The sequence below is a fragment of the Cryptomeria japonica genome, chromosome 1, assembly GCF_030272615.1.
Source record: "Cryptomeria japonica chromosome 1, Sugi_1.0, whole genome shotgun sequence".
In the NCBI taxonomy this organism is placed as follows: domain Eukaryota; kingdom Viridiplantae; phylum Streptophyta; class Pinopsida; order Cupressales; family Cupressaceae; genus Cryptomeria; species Cryptomeria japonica.
This window is the reverse complement of record NC_081405.1, coordinates 634683110-634696534: the sequence shown is the minus strand read 5'-3', so window position 1 is coordinate 634696534 and position 13425 is coordinate 634683110. Positions and strand designations below refer to the sequence as shown.

Below are 13425 nucleotides of genomic sequence, written 5' to 3'. Positions count from 1 at the left end.
AAATGGTAGGAACATCCAACTAAGACAATTCCATCACTTGGGTGGCCTACTGGATTCGAGGGAACCCAGGTTATTGAGGAAGATTGTCCAGCCCAATTAAGCCCAAGAGCGCACAACATCCAATTGGCTAAGACAACTCGCCCCTTGGCCCACAAATGGCAAGAACATCCAACTAAGACAATTCCATCCACCTGGGGTGGCCTACTTAATTCGAGGGAACCAGTCTATTGCCTCTCCCTAACATATTTCCTTCCTTTCCCATATGATTACTTGTGGGAATAAAGAATAGATAAACTTATTTATTAATTAAAGAAACATAATAAATTTACAAACTTTACTAGTATCTTGGTAGAAGGTATATTAAAGAATATAGATAAGATAAGATAAATTTATTAATGTCCAATAGAAGACCACAAACGGGTCAAAGGGACTGGAGGTTATAAACGAGGAAAGCAGCCACCAGCAAGGGCACCAAACGGTGCCTGCAAAAAACACAATAAAAGCTAACCAATCACAACACCGAGAGCAGAGACCAGCCGAGCAACCCTAGGGGGTTGCAGCATAGGAGAAAAACCTCAACACTGAGGGATAAGGGCGATGCCTCTGAGTGATCCGAGTTTGACTGGAGGAAGGGGAACGATGCATGGTCATTCTGCGATGCTTCACCGATCTGGAGTGACTAGGAGAGGTAGCTAACTGTCTTTTGGTACCGCGAGCAGGGTGAAGCCCGGAGAAGGAGGTGATAAGTTGGCAGGATGGAGGGCGCGGGGGGCATTGCATCAAATGATCTCGGAGTCTAAGAGTCTCCTGTAAGTAGAGAGCGAGGCATCTCTGATCAGTGAACCTGAAGGAGGAGGAGAGAGTCTGAGTCTCTCTAAAAAGGTAGTAGAACCTCCCTCTGATCTCATAGTAAATAGGGCATCGGAAGATAAAGTGTTCCTCCAATTCCATCTCACCGGTGTTGCAAAGACGGCAAACTCTCTCAATCTTGTCCAACTGGTGATCAACATCGACTCGAAGCCGGTGTGACCCCACCTTGAAAGAACCGAGGGGGATCCGGAGGGAGTGAGACCAATGGCGTGAAATGTAAGAGGGACGAACAATGAGTTTGTCCTACATCTCGAGAAAATGCTCCGCATAGAATGCCATCTTGGGGCGAAGGCCCCCGTGGGGGTTGACCGGAGTGGTATGAATGTATTGTCTGTAAATGTCGTCTCGGATGCATCTGTTCAACTTTTGCCTAGAAGGGAGAAGTTGGAGAGGGGCATCAAGAGAATACTAGAAGGGGGGGAGACGATCAATTTCGATCCCGATAGAGCCAAGGAGGGCCGAAGCCCCAACAAACCAACAGCGAGTCCTCCCAGAAGAGGACGAAGAAGCAATAGCCTTTGAGGAGCAGTAGACAAGGTAGAGGTACCTGTGGCGCCCAGTGGAGTTTGCGAAGCCACAAATATGGTGAATAAACCAGATAAGATCAAAGATGGCCTCAATCTGAAGGGGCGGGCACCGAACTCAGCCAAAATGATATTGTGGGGGGTGGACTGCTTACACCTGATGATGCGCCGAAGGAGAAGGATCTAGACCCGCTTGATACAAATCCAATCAAACTCCAAAAGGGAGGGCTCCCAAACCACAGAACCATAAAGTACAGTAGGTCGGATGAGAGTGTCCAAAAGAGTCATCTTGGACGAGGTGTCCTGGAAGTGATGGCGGAAGCATTCTCTCTCAAGAAGGGCCAAAGAACCATACCCTTTGTTGATGCACGGCTAGATGGCAGGTCTCATGCTGAAACGAGGGCCTGAGAACTTTACCCCCAGGTATACATATAAGGAGACGATCTCGATATTGGAACCACCAAAGGAGAACTGAAGATGAGAGGTCTTGAGACTATTAAAGACCATCACCTTAGTTTTCCCTAGATTAACTGTCAATTGCCTTAGGTCATAGAAAGAGGCCAAACAATCAAGCTGCCTCTACAAACAAAATAACATTATCCCTATTGCATGTTATTAGATGCATAATAACATTATCCCTGTTGCATACCAAATACTTGTCAATGCACAAGTCTTCTGTTTGCCTTATATCAATCTGATCTGCTGTTTATACTCAGATATATTAGCATATGAGAAATCCTTTCTTCTTCAGTGCCTTCGTCCAAATAAAACTTCTCCTTAAATATCCTTTAAGGAAGATGAATAGACATCTCCCTTACCCTTTCACCAAAACATTGTGTCTCTTCAAGGTAATCGCTGCATCTTATGCCATTTCCTTACGTGGCCTCTGGAAACCGATCTAGTTAAGTGGTTTGTTAACCTCACAAATTGCCGATTAGGGAGAGGGCTTGATTGTGTAGTGATTGATTTAGGAAAATAGAAAAAGGTGAAGTCTTATTAATAAGACCATTTTCTGTTTATCAACGCATAGCATTATTTTAGGGTGTGCCTTAATTCACTTAGGGATGGTGCGAATACTGGTGTCATGGCGGGGGCATGAAGACTGTTTTTTTGTGTATTACGTGAAATATATAATGAGTGGTAGTAAATTGAAACATTTTTAGTACTCTAGATCATGTGCTTGATCAAAGAAATTCTGTACACATTCTTAAGCAGTATAATTATGTAGTGTCTTGCAAAAGTTGTCCAAATCATTCTGAGATGTTCATCCTCAATCATCTTCCTTATCAAAACATTATTTGCTACATTGTCAATGATGATATGCATTACATTATTTGGTCCAAACTCTTTTAAGGATCCAGTCATTTACTAAACATTGGGCTTGATGGGAGGACATGACATGTTTTTGTTACAATTATATCTAAATACAAGGGAATCAATTGCTAATCCTTTTTCTAAGACTAATTAGTTAAGAGGGATACAGATTAGAAAGATAAGGAATACTCAAACAAGTAACAAACTTACAAAGAGAAACGAATCAGACAAAAATACTGTTTACTGCTAAATTATTACAATACCAATTGCATTATATAAACAAAACGTAACTGAACATACCAATTGATTGCAGATGAATAACAGTAATTGCTTTATTTCAAGGTGGTGTTTGATACAATCATGTAGAACATGGAGGACTATGCATATATCAGACTGTCTTCCTTGATTATGAGAATTCTATTTTAAGTGTGGACAGCTGCTTGTTAGACCACAACTGTTGTCAACCACTTAACAATAGTCCCTTAACAACTATCAAAAGCCAACAAGGAACTAACATAATAGTTGGAACAAATTAAGAAAAGTTGAATTCCTAGCCACCAAGCAAAGAACAAAATGAGTCATATCATGTAATATTAAGGAAACTTTTCCATATTTTTGTGACACTATAGAAGAGGAAGCTGATCCTACTTGCTGATTTTTTCTTGTGCTCAGCCAGAACAGAATTAGCCAAAAAAAATTGTTCAGCTGGAAAAGAAAGGGAAGTTGCTGATTTCATTGTGTTGAATGTGGAGTTTTTCGGAGGATGTATGCTGAATGTAATTTCCAATAACCGTACAATCTGAATCAATTGTTGTGGACTGTACAAGCAATTTATCAGACAATCAGAGTGTACAATGGACTCCCTAGAAGGCTAAACATGGTTGCCCAGTTGTGGGTTCTTTGATGGTGGATAGATCCTTGTATTTCATGTCTTTAATGCTACCAATTTGATACATGTGTCTCATCTAGTTTGGCATCACCCACCATGTTCTCTATAAATTTTAGAGGATAACTAGGATGCATGTACAACAATCCTTCTGAGCTTGGTATTGCAGATCCTATAGAGTCATAATGCTTCTTCCCCTCATCTTTTTATATTTCCTTGATATCCACAAAGTAAACCAGGCTGGGACACCCATTGGTGATCCATTTTCCAATAGAAAAGACTAGGGTGACTTGTTTCATCTTTAGAACACAGATTCAGTCCCAAGTTTCTTTTGACATTTGGCTCCAAGGGGCGTTGATCACTCTTCTTTGGCCACCATTGTATATCATTTGAATTGGTGGAATTCAAAGAAGCTTCTTCGTTAGTTATTCCTTGGTTCCTCAAATCAATTATATATTTTTGCCTTTTTATTTTCAATAGAGAGTATATTTTCCAATTATGGTCAATTTTGGTTGCCACCAACAAACCCTAACCACAATTTCTCCATTTATTTATTACACAAATTAATGACATAGAAAATGATTGCCAAGATATTTGATATTAACAAAGGAGTGAAAGTATCCTTAAATAAGAGATAAATAATTTATCTCATAAGAATAAGATCCCCAACTAAGAAAAGCAGATGACAACTAAAATACCAAAGAATATTCCTAAAGCCTATCCTAACAACTTAATTGACCATTATAACTAAGTACAACAATATTATTTTAATACCCCCCCTTAATGATCAATCTGTGAACTACATCAGACATCCCAAAGTGCTACAAATTTGTTAGACTCAAGGACTTGGTAAGAATGTCTGCAATCTGGTCCTCAATTGGAAGTACTTCAACATCATTTAGCTCCAAGGGGCCTTGATCACTCTTCTTTGGCCACCATTCTATATAATTTGAATTGGTGGAATTCAAAGAATGCTTTTTTGTCAGTTATTCCTTGATTCCTCAGATCACTTATATATTTTTGCCTTTTTATTTTCAATAGAGATTATATTTTCCAATTATGGTCAATTTTGATCACCACCAACAAACCCTGATTGTAATTTCCCCATTTATTTATTACACGAATAAATGACATAGAGAATGATTGCCAAGATATTCAATATTAACGAAGGAGTGAAAGTCTCCTTAAATAAGAGATATAAATGATTTATCTAATAAGAATAAGATTGCCAACTAAGAAAAGCAGATGACAACTAAATAATAAAGAATATTCCTAAAGCCAATCCTAACAACTTAATTGACCATTATAACTAAGTACAATAATATTATTTTAATGCCCTCCCTTAATGGCCAATCTGTGAACTACACCAAACCTATCCTAAAATTTTACAAATTTGTCAAGACTAAAGGACTTGGTAAGAATGTCTGCAATCTAGTCCTCAATTGGAATGTACTTCAACATCACTCATTCATCTTCTACAAGTTGTTGTATGAACCGACAATGAAGCTCCATATGTTTTGATCACCACAAAGCAAGGGTGAAGGCCTTGCTTGAGACATTTGCATGTCTAAAAGTATCCTCCATAGCCATACTACCTCACATGTTGCTTTGACTGTTCCCCAATACTCTACTTTTGTGGAGGAAAGAGCTACTAGTTGTTGCTTCTTATTGATCCATGTGACTACAGCCATACCAAGACTAAAACAAACCCAAAAGTGGACTTCATATCATCAACAAAAGCTTCCCAATCTAAATTTGTGAATCCGACTAGCCTAAAATCTTATCTTTTGCTATACAAAATGCCAAAGTTGAGTGTCCCCTTTCACATATCTCAGCACCCTTTTTGCTGCAACCCAATGTTCTGCCTTAGGTGTTGTCATGAATCTAAAAATGTAACTCACAACATAGCCTAAGTTAGGTCGAGTGGTTGTAAGATAGATAAGGCTGCCCACTAGTTGCTTGAATGTTGACTCATTAATCACCTTTGAGTCTATTCTGCTTGGGCATCATGACTTGGGCTGCTTGGTACTAAATCATCTATATGTTTATCCAAGTTCTTCTAAAGAAAATCTTTTGCTATAGGTATTGGTACTTGCTTGGGAGATTCCACTTGTTTAGAATCATCAGAACCCCTCTTTTACGTGTAGGTTATGGAAATTGGACACCTAAATCATTAGCCTTCAGAAGTTGATCATCAGTACTCTTGATGTCAGAAGAGAGCTGAAAAGGCCCAACTTCTTCATCCATCACTGCATCCCTGTCGAATGTCAAACAGTCAGTGTCAACATCATTCAACCAGTAGGTTATATGATTGTCATTGTAACTTGTGAGCATCAACTTTTGACTCTTGGAGTCTAGTGAGAAGGTACATTGCAGCGTAACTTCCTCTTCCCAAAATTTCTTTGGAATACTTTGGTTCTCCAACATGCATTGGGCCATCTCCTTGATTCTATGGTTCCTTTTCTCAACTAAACTATTCTATTGATACCCATCCCCAGTGATAAGTGGGAATATCAAAATGGACTTTATCACAGCTCTCAGTAAAGAAGTGAAAATTATTGTAGCGCTATGGTTTTTTTGTTGCTTAACCAGGTATGCTTACTTCATTCCTATTGATAACACTCATAAATCCCATCAAATTGCAGTTGTGTTGTTAAAAACATTTGTTAGTTTCATGGACTTCCAATACAATTGTGAGTGATAAGGATCCAAATTTCACTAGCAATTTATGGAATAAACTTTTTGAGTTTTCTGGCCTCTTAATCTTTTACTAGTATCTACCAATGTCAACGTAATACGAAAAGTAAATTCTGAACAAGACCTTGGATGGTTATTTACTGAACTATGTAGAAAATTACAAGCTTTTGCTGTTTGCACCTACCAGAAAATTGATTTAGGACCATCAATCTCATGTGAATAGGAATGACGCCAGCTTTGTGGGTTTAAACCACCTTCATCTAGGAACAAGATATCTATAACACCAAAGTAACAGCAATTCAAGATTTCATTATGAAAAGTCAATAGATCTCACAAGTTTTAAAGGATAGTCTTAAAACAGCTAAAGATAGGTGAAATAAGAAGCAGTTTAGCATTTCTCAAAAAGGGAATTTGCAATTGGATACCAATTTTTGCTTCAGTTGTAGTGGTATACACAAACCATTCTTCAAGGCATCTGAGGCAAACTATTCTTCTTCAGAAGGCATTGGAGAAAACTCTCCTAGGAGTTATGATCCATTTGCCTTTTTTTAACAAGTTGGACTTGTAGGCTATAAACTAGAATTACCCACTTGTTTCTAGGTGCATGATGTAATGTCCCCTTTATAGCACATATTGTATGAGGTTGTCATTAGCCTATTTCTCCATAGTCCTGTAGGCTAACCGGGACATTTAAGGGATCTTGAGAATATTTGGCCTAAACAGTTTTAGTTGCAAGTGATTCTGAGGTGTTTTGGTGTGCTTTTGGGATACTTACTATTTATAATAAGTCAGCTGGGCCAGGTTTGGATCGATAAAGAACTCATGAATAATATCCTATTGATGATAGTGTTGATTTTGACTAGAGATTTTAATAATCGCTTGCAATTATTAATTTATTTAACAATAAAGTCAAGTTATAAAGGTAAATTAAATATTTAACTTTATTAATGCGGGAACTTAAGTAAAGGGAAAAGTTATTTAAAAATTAAAAGTTCCATTTCACTAAAGTACTTGGAGACTTGAATAGTTAAAACAAAAGTATATTTATTCATCCCACATTGGCTAGAAAAGTGTGTGAGCTCTCCCAAGAAAGTTATAAAAGACTCTTGAAAGTTCATTTTTAGTATGCTTGGTTTATTATTTTCTCTTGGAGAATTTGGGAGCTTTGGCTCTCAGTAGGTAGGACGGAAACCCTCGAGCTTGGAGGCAGTGGACGAAAACCCATTGTCACTTGGCGATATCATTTAGGTATCTCACTTGTGTTTCAAATTTCTGGAAATGAAGGTACTGCTGTTGTAAGGTACCTTTTCTGTTTCTACTATTCATTTTGCTAGGGTTTGAATATTGTGAAAGAGTTTGGATGCCAAACTCGTTGAGCTGCATGTTGGACATTGTTGGGTGCTACAGTGCCATGAACAGTGATGTGAATTGTGTTGCTACAGTGACACATCAGTTTGTTGTCCACAAGATTTTGATGATCTACTTGGCACTTCATTGACACATCTTGCATCTAGGGTTTCGGCACCCTATTCCTAGGTTTGGACACATATCTTTGGAGGAGTGGGATTATTTTTAGCTGTCATAATCTTCAGACAAAGGGCAGAAAATATCAGACCTACATAAGGAGTTTCAGACATTATCTTCAGCCATTCATGTCATCAAATTGTGCCTAAAGGACACATTGAACTTTGGGTATGTTGATGATCCATCTATGTAATGCATTTGCATGTTGTTGACACATTTCGATAGTTTTTATATGTCTAAAAATTATTGTAACAGACCTGATAAACATTGTACTCAGATCTGATATGATGATAATAAAGTGGAGTTGATAGTGATAAATTGTTGTTTTGGTTTATGCACTTTGTGTTTTCAATTTTGTATGTTCTTCTATGTTGGCATTGTAAACATACATCAAATACAATCAAAACTCAGAAATCAGTCCTAAGAAGAATACATGCCAAGTGTTTGACAAAATGTCAAACCACACAAACTGAAAAAATAAGTGCAGAAAGGACAGGGGTACTTACACTTAACACTTCCATTTCTCTAATTTTAAAAGGCACTTGGTTGAATTTCGATATCTCCACAGGCATTGCCTCCTATGGATGAGGAATGGAAGTTTATTTTAGTACATGAGGGTATCTGGCAATTAGAGATAGAAGGTTAAGGGACTAGGTTCTTAGAGACTATTTGGTTAATGAAAATATTTCATGGATTATACTTTGTGGGAGGGACCTGACACACATCAACATCCTTCATCATTTACTAGGTTAGGGACCTATCAATATCTACAGAGAAAAAAGTAAAGGGCATTAGTGATTATAGCCTTGCAGAAAAGAATACAGTTATTAGAGATAAGATCTTTGCAAATGAAGGATAACTTTTTAACAAAAAATTGAGGGTAAACACTTTTGACTGGAGCTATGAACGGGTGAGGCCACATACAGGGGACCTCATCCCAATAAGAACAATCAGCAATAACACCCGAGTAGAGGTTTGAACCTTGGTGGCAAGAATCGCACCACCACAATTTGGCCATCACACTATGCCATTATTGGCACAATTAACATGATATAGAGATAGAATTTGTCCTAGTTTAGTTAACAAGCTGGATTTTACTCATAATTACATGTTCTTATCTAAGTTATTAGATAACACAAGTCTCGTGGAAGCAAACTAAGCAGATAGAATTTAAAAATAAAGTAGCCATGCAAGGCCAAAGATAGCTTAGGATGTTTTAAGGAGGTGAGCTTCTCTATATAACCGGGGCGATCCGCCTCCCGATCCTAGATCCGCCGATAGATCCTAGATCAATTCCTATATTCTAATAAGGTGGGAAGTGGACAAAGTTAAGTATATTGAATGGGATTTTTCTTTTCATAAAATTTTGAATGAAAAAAAAACCTGGAAGGTTAAACATCATGAAATTGAGAGTGTGATACCTTTAAGATTTGGCTTTTTGATCATACAGACACAATTCTTTTTGGTTCTATATTTCCAGATTTCTGGTTCTTTCACTAATTAAATTTTAAATCTCTGATCCAATTCAGGGGTTTATAACTTGGTTCGTAACACCTACTGTATGTAACGTTGATGAATAATATTGAACGAAGAAAATGCAACTAACATAAGGCTAGTTATGATGGATCTCATTTTCTTTACATGCATATGCTCACCATTTTGTTTTTGCAGGTAAAATACGTATGCTTGGGAAACATGAAACCTTAGCGTTGGGTGTTTGCTCATGATTTTATAGAGTCGAAGTTTGCATTGGAAAGAAAGAATATGTGTTTAATCTCCTCCAAGGTTCGATGAGGTTTCTGTAAAATTCTCATTGCCTCATTTTTAATCCTAAAGCCGTTTTTTCCAAATTTTCTTTAGCCTTGATTTTACACCATATGCTTCAGGTGCACGGTTCATGATCTTCAATGAGAATATACAAATGTGTTGTATTTTATGTACCTATGAAGAGTCAGAAATGGAGATTCTCCCGTATCAGAATTTGTGGTATAATGCAAAAATCATATCATAAATAATTTTTATAAATAAATCTAATTTCACTAGTATTCGCATTCATTGTAATATTATTCTTGAAAAGTCAGAAATGGAGATTCTCCGGTATCAGAATTTGTGGTAGAATGCAAAAATCATATCATAAGTAATGTTTATAAATAAATTTAATTTCACTAATATTCGCATTCATTGTAATATTATGATTTCATTTTAGATTACTGAGGTTATTTACCGGTACCCTATAATATCATTTATTAGAAGACAAAAGGGTTTTTTTGAAAGGGCCTGATACTTTATACAAACAGTGATACAATAATAAAGCACAAGCAGCTATAGAGATACAACAAACAGGAGCATATCAAAGAGCTCAACTTCACAAAGGCTGAAAGCCATCAGCAAAAGATACCAAATAACAGCAAAAGGATAGCAAGAGGATTCAAGAAACAGAGATAAAAAAAAAGAAATAATAGACCAAAGAGAACACAAAAATCAAAATATGGTCTTCATTCTCTAATCTTAAGAGGCAGCTTGGAGCCACTAACTCTAAAATTCAGAGCGCCCTGATTTCCATGATTCTCTGTCTTCTCAATCTGTCTAAAGGAAAATTCCTTTTTGCTTGATCTCCTCACTTTGCAAACATCCCAATGTCAGCAGTATAGGCTTGTGACCTATATTCCTTCATTTCTAGTGTATAGAAAGAAAGAACTGATGATGATGGTGACAACGATGATGATGACTTTTAAGATCTTTCAAATCAAATTTGTTTCAAGGGCTTTTAAAATGTATTATTCAATTGTTTAATGTAACTACATATCTTTAAAGTTCACTATATATAGTATCATGGTAGGTATCTTTGATGTCATGGCCATTCTTTTAATCATCAATGTCTAAGAAATATTCCCAGGTATAAGAAAACACTAATGGTTTTCATTTATTTTGATTTGTATTAATCATTACTCAATGTACAATTTCAACGGTCTGTGTTTTTTAATAGTGACTTTAATTGTTTTTCCGATGATTTTTCAGCGGTTTTGGTTGGTGCTTCTTTTTTTGGTGTTCGATGTTTATTTTAGGAAGTAGCTTCTTCGTGGTTTACCCAATGATTTTTTATTGTAGGGTGCTGTTTTTGCAACCCTCATGTTTCCCATCAATTGTTTTTGTAGTTGGTGTCTTTTAAACTCTAAGATGAATTTGTTTTGGTCAAACTTTCCCTGGTCATCTTTGCCTTTGGCAATTTATTCAAACTTCTACATGTTTCTTGGGTAGTTGCATTTTGTTGGGCTACTGTAGGTTTATCGATTTCGACGATTCTTTATTTGGAGGTAAACATTTTATTTTTGCTAGTTTGTAATATTTATGGTGGTCGGTGTGGAATATGAAACACCAATAGTCTTCTTCTCTCCAATTCACTTGGCTGTTCAGCTTCCTGAGCCTTATGTATTGGAGCCATTATATATGTTTGCTGCTGTGTATTATTAAAATGTAACAAGAGAACAGAGATTAATAGAGAATTCCCCTGTTAATGTGGACGTAGCCAATTTGGGTGAACCACGATAAAATCCTGTGTTGTGTCTTTATTCATTCTTTCTTCCTTTCTGTTTTTCTGCACTTTCATTTTTCATTTACTCACTCTTCATAATCAAACAATTGGTATCAGAGCTCGGTGGTGAAGCTGGTTGGGAAATTCGGTGTAAATTTCCAGAATTATGGAAGAAGCGGACAAGTGGAAAATTGAGAAATTCGCAGGCCAGAATTTCGGACTTTGGAAGGTGCAGATGGAGTCACTGCTGATTAAGCAGGATCTTGCATTAGCATTGGAAGGAAAGGCCAAAGGACAAGGCACTCTATCTGACCCAGAATGGGAAAAAATGGACAAAAAGGCAAGAGCCACGATCTTTCTTTCATTGTCCAGCAATGTGTTGTTTAATGTCTCATCGCAGAAAACCTCTAAAGATTTGTGGGATAAACTTTCATCAATGTATGAGATGGCTTCAGCATCTAATAAGGTATATATTATGAAAAAACTTTATAATCTGAAAATGAAAGAAGGTGGAATTATGTCAAACCATTTGAATGAATTCAACACCTTAGTGAATCAATTAAATTCAGTTGGCATCACTTTAGATGATGAAATTAAGGCAATTTTGTTATTATGTTCGCTACCTAATAGCTGGGAAGGCGTTGTAATGGCTGTCAGCACTTCGGTGGCAGCCCAAAACAAGTTGAATTCTGATGATGTTGCAGGTACTCTTCTCAGTGAAGATATGAGAAGAAAGAATCAAGAGCCTTCTTCCGGAGAAGCTTTGACGGTAGTAAGCACTAAAAGGCATCAAGAAAGAGGAAGGCCTCAAGAAAGAGGCAAGTATAATAACAGAAATAGATCTAAATCTGCAAAGAGATCGAAATCTAGAGGTCATGATGGCGAATGTTGGTTTTGTGGTAAGACTGGACACACAAAAAGGAATTGCCGGTCTTACAAGAAAGCACAAGAAAAAGTGCGGGACAGCGAACTTAATGCAGTTTATGATAAAGATGATAGTATTTTAATTCTTTCTACAACCGACACTACATCAAACTCATGGGTACTTGATTCCGGAGCCTCTTTTCATGCCACTTCTTGCATAGAAGCCTTCACTAATTATGAAAAAGGGCAGTTTGGAAGAGTGTTCTTAGGCGACAATAAAGCATGTGAAATTATTGGGAAAGGTAATATTTTGTTGCAGCTGGCAGATGGAAGCAAATGGCTCTTGAAAGATGTTCGTTATGTTCCTAAACTCAAGAGGAACTTAATTTCTGTAAGTCAACTTTATGATCAAGGCTGTCATGTATTTTTTACTTCTGATTCTTGGAAAATAACTAAAGGGGCCTTTGTGGTAGCAAAGGGAAATAAAGTTGGTCGTTTATATGTCTTTAATAATCATGATCAAGTGGGAGCTGCTATGACAATTGAAGACAGCAGGACTGCACTTTGGCACAAAAGACTCGGTCACATGAGTAAAAAGGGACTCTCCATTATGCTTAAGAGAGAACAACTACCAGGTCTAAGATCAATTGACTTGGATTTTTGCCAACATTGTCTCTATGGCAAGCAAAAGCGGGTTAGCTTCTTAAGGACTGGTCATGAGAAGAAGAGCGTGCCCTTGGAGTTGATTCATTCTGATGTCTTCGGTCCCACGGAGGTAACATCACTTGGAGGTGCTAATTATTTTGTAACTTTCCTTGATGACTGCACAAGGAAAGTTTGGATTTACATGTTATCAAGAAAATCTGAAGTATTTTCAAAATTTAAGCTATTTAAAGCTTTCGCTGAAAATCAAAGTGGCCACAAAATTAAGTGTTTGCAAATAGATAATGGAGGAGAATTTTGCTCCTCGGAGTTCGATAGTTTTTGTGCTGACAATGGTATTCGTCGGATTAAAGTTGTTCCCTTTACTCCTCAAGAGAACGGTGCAGCTGAAAGACTCAATCGTACAATTCTTGAGAGAGCTCGTTGCATGCTCTCGAATGCTGGATTGGGTAAGGAATTTTGGGCTGAAGCCTGTAATACAGCAGTATATTTGATTAATCGAGCGCCTTCATCTCGTTTGAACTTTGACATTCCAGAGGAGACTTGGTTGG

General features: G+C 37.3%; 1 protein-coding gene across 2 annotated transcripts in view; it reads left to right on the top strand.

Moving 5' to 3' along the window:
* Positions 1–9857, top strand: part of LOC131042430 (succinate-semialdehyde dehydrogenase, mitochondrial) — a 290490-nt gene extending 280633 nt beyond the window's left edge. The window contains exons 20-21 of one of the 2 annotated variants that reach the window (XR_009105256.2): positions 9487–9600; positions 9702–9857. Coding sequence is in view for 1 of the 2 variants with exons in the window: in XM_057975696.2 (XP_057831679.2) it covers positions 9487–9522 (36 nt within the window). In the remaining variant the exon portion in view is untranslated. Of the gene's footprint in view, positions 1–9486 lie in introns of both variants that reach the window. The other variant, XM_057975696.2, reaches the window with a different exon arrangement.
* The last annotated feature ends 3568 nt before the right edge of the window (positions 9858–13425 follow it).